Source organism: Elephantulus edwardii, unplaced genomic scaffold (genome assembly GCF_000299155.1).
Source record: "Elephantulus edwardii isolate Elephantulus edwardi_28Jun2011 unplaced genomic scaffold, EleEdw1.0 scaffold00099, whole genome shotgun sequence".
Lineage (NCBI taxonomy): Eukaryota > Metazoa > Chordata > Mammalia > Macroscelidea > Macroscelididae > Elephantulus > Elephantulus edwardii.
The window spans coordinates 1,508,173-1,515,351 of record NW_006399849.1 but is presented as its reverse complement, the minus strand read 5'-3'; the positions used below and the strand labels follow the sequence as shown (position 1 = coordinate 1,515,351).

The 7,179-nt window shown below is 37.8% G+C and overlaps 1 protein-coding gene across 1 annotated transcript in view; it reads left to right on the top strand.

The window, feature by feature from the left end:
- The window catches only part of IPO11 (importin 11), a 228,489-nt gene that overhangs the window by 105,493 nt on the left and 115,817 nt on the right, over nt 1-7,179 (top strand). Inside the window, 1 exon segment of the mRNA XM_006891505.1 lies at nt 1,794-1,909. Coding sequence (XP_006891567.1) covers nt 1,794-1,909 — 116 coding nt within the window.

Here is a 7,179-nt window from a genome sequence, read left to right as displayed (position 1 = left end):
TTTTTTTACCTGATAGTGATTTTCAACCCTTGGACAAATGTTAGATCCCTTAAAGAAAGGGTGTTGGGTTCTGTCCACTGCAACCGTGGCAGTTTATCAGGGCATTATTAGATAAAGGTTTAGAGGCAAAAAAAAAAAAAATTTATACTTTACTAGAAACTGTGAAGCATTTTCATAGATTATTTGACTTTCATTATTTATCAAATTATAGATCATTATGTTTTGTAAGTTTTTTTTATCCTGCTTTCTTCCAAAGTATCTAGATCATAAGTGATACACTAGTCAACTTTCATTAGGCAATAATTAGGCAGACAAAAATTTTGGATAAACCTTTCACTTCCTTCTCTCTGTCCTTGTATATTAATAAAAGTTCTACATTTAAAAAATGCACTTAATTTTTTAAAAAAGAGTGGAGAGGAACAATATGCATCTGTCTTTACCATTATTTTTTAAATTTTTTTTTAAATTTTTTTATTTTTTTGTGTGCGTGTACCGTCAAATCAGATCTGACTGGTACAGGAGGAGATTGTCCCTCCTTCCCCGGCAGAGCATCTGTTGGGTTTGAACCTTGCGCCTCTGGGATTGTAGTTGCAGCTCCTTGCCACTAGGCCACCAGAGCTCCCCTTAATTTATTTTTTTTTAAATTTTTTTTGTCTTTACCATTTTTGCTAATATTCTTTTCCTCTCTCCAAATCTACTTCTGTTAACTTTTTTTTTGTTTACTTCCAGAAGTATTTTTTTGCATACTACATATAGAGCTATGTAGACATTTTAAGAAATTCTTTGACGAGTTTGTGATATACATCTACCTTTTTTGATTGAGTTTGTAGGATTTTAAATTATACCAAGATTCATTCTTTGCCATAGCTATGCACTATTTTTTGTTTTAATATTAGTTGGCTTGCAAAGTTTGTATACATTGTAAACATTGTGTGCTTAGTTCACATTGTGTTTTTTAGAATCATTCCCATGCATTATAAAACATAATGCATGGGAATGATTGGACCCTGTCTTTTCACGTCCCCACCTGATCCTTCCCATTTCCTTCAGCCCCTCCCTCTACCCAACAAGTGTTGCAACTCTATGGTTTAGCTCTACCCATCCTCACCCCTGTGGGTTCCCATATATATATTACTAGTTATCCTTTTGTTTTTACAATAATGATCTTATGTAGTATTTGGCCTTGTGAGATTGGGTTAGCTTACTCAGCATAATGCTTTCTAGTCTCTCTTCCCACAGTTTTATAATATTTATGTGCCATACTTTAATTATCCCTCAAGTGAACATTTTAGAAGCTCTGGTGGCCTTGTAGTAAGAAGCTGCACTGCAATCCCAAAAACATAATGGGCGGTCTCTTCCTTTGGGATTTACTGCCTCTGAAACCCTGCTGGAGGATCAGCTGTGGGTTGATTCCCACTTGATGGCAAACAACAATGTACATTTAAGCTGTTGTTTTAAATTAATTCATTAGATGAAATAATTTATAGATTTTTAAAAGAAGAATTTTATTTTTTTAGTAGACACAAGAAAATATTTTTCATTTGAGACTATGTCAAAACTAAAAAGAAAGTGTGGAATTTGGCTTTTTTTTAGCATGCTTTCTTTAGGCAGTCTAATAGTATTTTTTGGTTTCCAGTTGTAATTTTATTCTAATATTGCTTGTAATTAGAACTATCATAATAAAAAAATCTGTTAGGTTTTTTATGAATTGGTTTTAGACTTGTGAAATGATGTTTTGGTGGGAGTGGGACATGAGAGTGTCTTGTGTTAAGTTTTATTTATACTTCCTGTAGGGTTTAGGAGCGGACAGCAAGAACCTGTACCCTTTCCTGCTCCCAGTTATTCAACTGAGTACAGATGTTTCCCAGCCTCCACATGTTTATCTTCTGGAAGATGGTTTAGAATTATGGTAAGAAGAGAAACCTGATATCCTGTTTTTCTTCCCTTGCTTCTCCCTATTCTTATGCCAGTAATGTAAAATGATATAACATTTAAGCATTTAAGAACAAAAAAAGCAGTTTCCACCAACTTCGTTCTATATCTTCTCATTTTTATTCACTGAAGACTTGTATAGAAAAAAATAAAGAAAGAATATTTCTCAGAACTTATTCCAATTTATTTAATCTTTTTTGAAATTTGGCATGTAAAATGGGTATTCTCATAAATTGTCCAAACCAAAAGTGACTCAGAGTTCCCAGTACAAGAAATATTTTGGAGCATGTTGAATTGTTTTTCAAACTCTTTAAGTACTTTACCTAGTAGGTGCTAAGGGAGCTCTCTTGTCTTAGTGATAAGAAGCTGCACTTCAGCCCAAAGGCAAGCAGTTCAAATACACTAGTTGCTCTGTGAGAGAAAGATGGGTATTTTTCTACTGTGTGATTTACTGCTTCTTAAACTGTCCTGTCAATTCAGATTTATTGGAACAGAACACCACCACCACTACCACCAAGAGTAAATGCTGAGATGCTATGTCTTCACCCAACTATTAGTGCACCTAGGATTGTGACTATTTTAGACTATTTTACTGAGTAATAATAGTAAGTAGTGGTAAGAGACATGAAAGTTTGCTTCTCTGGCTACTCAGTGCCATAAATCTTCATTGAATACATACTGTGTTTAAGAAACTTTAATTTTGCTAAAACTTATTTTAGGGGGCTCTGGTGGCTTAGTGCAGTAGAAATTATGCTGGCAACCTAAATGTAGGTGGTTCTAAACCACCAGTTACTCTACTGGAATAGGTTGTACAGTCTTCTCCTCTGTGATTCAGAGCCTCTGAAAATCTGCTGAAGATTTCAGCTGACTTGATTGCACACAACAACAGCTACAGCTGAGGTTATCCTACTGATGACAGCAAATTTCTCCACGAGTAGTCATTATTAAACATGTAGTTTATAATGCATGAAAGGTTAATAAAAAATAACAACTCTAATATTTATATTGGAATTGTAAAAGCAACATCACAGAAATAAACTATGGAAAAAATTAACTCTTTGAATTGTTTCATCCTCTTTGTTTTCCTTCTTTCCTGTTTTGTGTAGTAATAGCTCAGGATTTAAGAAATTAACCTTTGATTTAGTATATAATATCTGTATCAAAATAGTGGAATCCCTGTATGGCACAAGTGATTACTTGCTGGACTAATTGATGTGTTGACACATCATCTTCTCACCCTTCCACCATCCTTTCCCCAGTGTGCCTCTGAAGGGAATGTCTGCAAAATTGTTCCCCAAATGTGAAAACCTTATAAATAATTGTCGTTATATACCATTGAGTCAGAATCAACCGGTAGCAGACATGCTGGCAGGTTTTCCGAGGCAGTTAATTGCACATGAGGAGATTGCCTATTCTGTCCCTGCAGAGCAGCTGGTGTCCTCAAATCATGCACTTTCCATATTGCAGTAGCTTCTTGGTGCTCGGCCACTAGAGTTCTGTATTTTAAACCATGTTGTTGTAATGTGCCATTGAGTAGCCCACAACTCATAGCAACTCTGTGAAAAACAGCTCTGAATCCTGCCCTGTCCTGAGCCAGTCTCACTGACTCTGATACATCTATACCTCTGGTCCCTGTTCAGTCAATCCATCTCATTCAGGGTTGTCTTCTCCTGTGCTAGTCCTCAGCCTTTCCGAATAGGATGTCCTTTTCCAAAGACTGGTCTCTCCTGGCCATGTGCCCAAAGCATGTCAGATGGGGACGGAGCTTCAAAAACCTAGCCTGCCAGGAGAAACTTGGTTTCACCTTCTCCAAGACAGATGTTAGTTCAGTTGGCATTCCCTTTTAGGATCAAGACTCTTCTCCATCACCACAATTCAAAGGCATCTTTTGTCATCCTTAGTCATTGTCTAGCTCTCTGATGCATAGAAAGTAATTGTGAAGACCATGGCCTGGATTAGGCACACATTAGTCTCTAGACTGACATTGTTTCTTAGTACTCTGGAGACCTTCCTAATGGCATATTTTCTTAGGACAGTTTATCTCTTGATTTCCTGATTGCTGATATTAAGAGTGTTAATTGTGGAGCTGAGCAATCTGTAGTTGTTAACAGCCTCAATCTCTTCTCCATCTCTGTAGTTGTTAACAGCCTCAATCTCTTCTCCATCTTTCATGGTACTGTCAGTTGACCAAGTGATAGAAGCTTTGTCTTCTTGATGTTGAGCTTCAATCCATATTGAAGACTATCGTTCTTGACTTTCTGCAGGAAACACTTTTGGTCCTCCTCAGTTAGGGAATGCAGTTCTACTCTGTATGCTTGGAGTCATTATAAATGGTAATCAACTTGACAGCAACTAATAACAGTAACACTAGAATATTGGACATATAAAAGGTACCACCCTAACCAAAACATTACCTTTCTTAAGGTAAAGGTAACCTCTTTGCAGTTTTAGTTTTTTTATTATCTTCTTTGAGCTTTAAGAGCTTGAGTATATTGTTGAGATCTTTTATGTGTATAATTTTACATGTGTAAGGGTGGGTTACTCTCTGTTAGGAGTTGGCAAACTTGCTATAAATGCCCCAATAATAAGTGCTTTAGACTTTCTAGACAGTACCATCTCTGCCTCAGCTACCCAACTCTGCTGTTATAGAACCAAAGCAGCCATAGAAACTAGAGTAGCTAGTGAAACCTCTTTTTTAAAAAATACAATTCATTATTTTTTAACTACAGGTTGTATTTTGCCAACACCTGCTTTACAGTATGTATTAAAATGTTTATCTCTAGCATATAAGTACTTTATTGGAAATATACAGATAGACAGATGTTAAATATTGGAACAAAATAGAATATTAATTATGATGAAGGCACAGAATTGGATACATTGTCCATTTTAGTCACAAAATTACTTAACAGTATACCTGTTGCCTTTGAGCTAATCCTGGCTTGCAACAACCGTGTAGAACAGAGTAGAACTGCCCTATTAGGTTCCCAGGACTCTAATTTTTCTGGTGGTGGTAGTTGTGGTTGTTGTTAGGTGCTGTTGAGTTGCCTATGACCTGTAGCGACCCTATGTACAAAAGCTCTGAACCCTGTCCTGAGCCAGTCGTGCTAATTCCAACACACCAACCCACATTGCCCCAGTTACTGTTTCAGTCCATCTCATCCATGGTCTTACTCTCTTGCACTGTTCCTCCACCCTTCCAAACATGATGTCCTTCTCCAAGGACCTGTCTTTTCTGGCCATTTGCCCAAAGTATGTGAGACAGTGTCAAAATCCAAGCCTCCTAGGAGAGACGTGGTTTTACCCTCTCCAAGACAGATCTGTTTGTTTTCTTGGTTGTCCATGGTATGTTCAGGTACCATCTCCAGTACTAAAACTCCAAGGCATCGTTTCTTCTTCTGTCATCTTTAACCATCGTCCAGCTTTCTGAAATATAATAAATAATTGTGAAGACCATGTCCTGTATTAGGCGCACCTTAGTCTCTAGACTGACATCGTTGCTTTTCAACACTCTGGAGAGGTCCCTGACAGCAGATTTTCTCCATGCTATTTTTCTTTTATCTTCCTGACTGCTGATGGTAAGAGTGTTGATTGTGGAACTGAGCAAGCTGTAATTGTTAACAACTTCAGTATCTTCTCCATCTTTTGTGGTGCTGCCAATTGGCCCAGTGGTGAGAATCTTTGTCTTCTTGATGTTGAGCTTCAATCCATATTGAAGACTACAGTTCTTGACCTCTTCAGTTTTAGCAAGAAAGGTGTCATCTTCATAATGTGAGTTGTTGATGAAATTTTCCTTCAGTCTTGATGCCACATTCCTCTTCTTAAAGCCCTGCTTCCCGAATGATCTGTTCTGCATATAGATTGAAAAGGTATGGAGACGACGCATTCCTGACGCACTCCCTTCATGATTTTGAACTGTACAGTGTTTCCCTGCTCCGTTCTGAGGACTGTCTTCCTGGTCCAAGTGCAGGTTTCGCATAAGCACAATCAAGTGTTCTGGGGTTCCCGTTTTCCTCAAGGTTAGCCACAGTTTGTTGTGATTCACACAGTTAAATGCCTTTGCATAGGCAATGAAACATAGACATTTTTACAGGTACTTTCTGCGTTCTGCCAAGAACCATCTGACATTGGTAATAATGTCTCAAGTGCCATGACCTCTTCTAAACCCAGCCTATATTTCTGGTAGTTCTTTCAATGTACTGTTGTCACAGTTGTTTCTGGATAATTTTCAGCAGGATTTTGTTCTTGTGTGATATTAGTGATATTGTTCAATAATTTCTGACAGTCATATCGGATAGCCTTTTTTTGGAATGGGAATAAATATGGATCTCTTCCAGTCAGTTGGCCAAGTAGTTGTCCTCCAGATTTCTTGGCACATCTTGGTGAACACATCCACAGCAGCATCTGTTTGTTGAAATACATCATTTAATATCCTTCAATTCTTTGAATGGTAGAGCTGCCAAATTAAGACAGGCTTGGAAGCAAGATTGGTATCCACTTCTTAAACAACAAGCTTTTGGAAAACTCTATTAACATTAGAGAAGTGATGATAGTTACTGAAGAGGGTTCAGATCTTCTATTCATAGGGTTTCTATGAGTTGTACTTTACTCGATGGCACTTTACAAAACAACAACAGTCTTTTGGAAGCAGATTGCTATTTTTTTTTCTTTGAGTTATCTTTTGTCTGCAAATTGCCAACTTTATGATTGGTAACTTAAGTGTTTAACCACTGTACCACTAAGACTTCTTTATCAATGTCACAGACTTTTATCAGTGGATTCTAGTATAGATGACGGACATGGCACAGAATACTACAGGGCTCGGATCTCCTTTGATCATTGGGCTGCTAAAAGTTGAAGTTGACTTGACAGCACATAAAAGTAATCATATATTAATGTGCTTCTTAGAGGTATATTGTTGTTATTATATTCCCTTGAGGAGTCTGCAACTCATAGCGACCCTATGTGCAACAGCTCTAAACCCTGCTCTGTCCTGTGCCAGTCTCATTGTCTCTGACACCCCCACACCCATTACTTCAGTCACTGAATCAATCCAACTTATAGAGGGTCTTCCTCTCCTGCTCTGTCCCTCCATCCTCCCAAGCATGATGTCCCTCTCCAAGGACTGGTCCCTCCTTGTGACATGTCCGAAGTACATCAGACAAAGCCTTAGAATCCTTGCCTCCAAGGAGCAGTCTGGTTTAACACTCTCAAGGATGGATCTGATTGTTTTCTTAGCAGGCCATG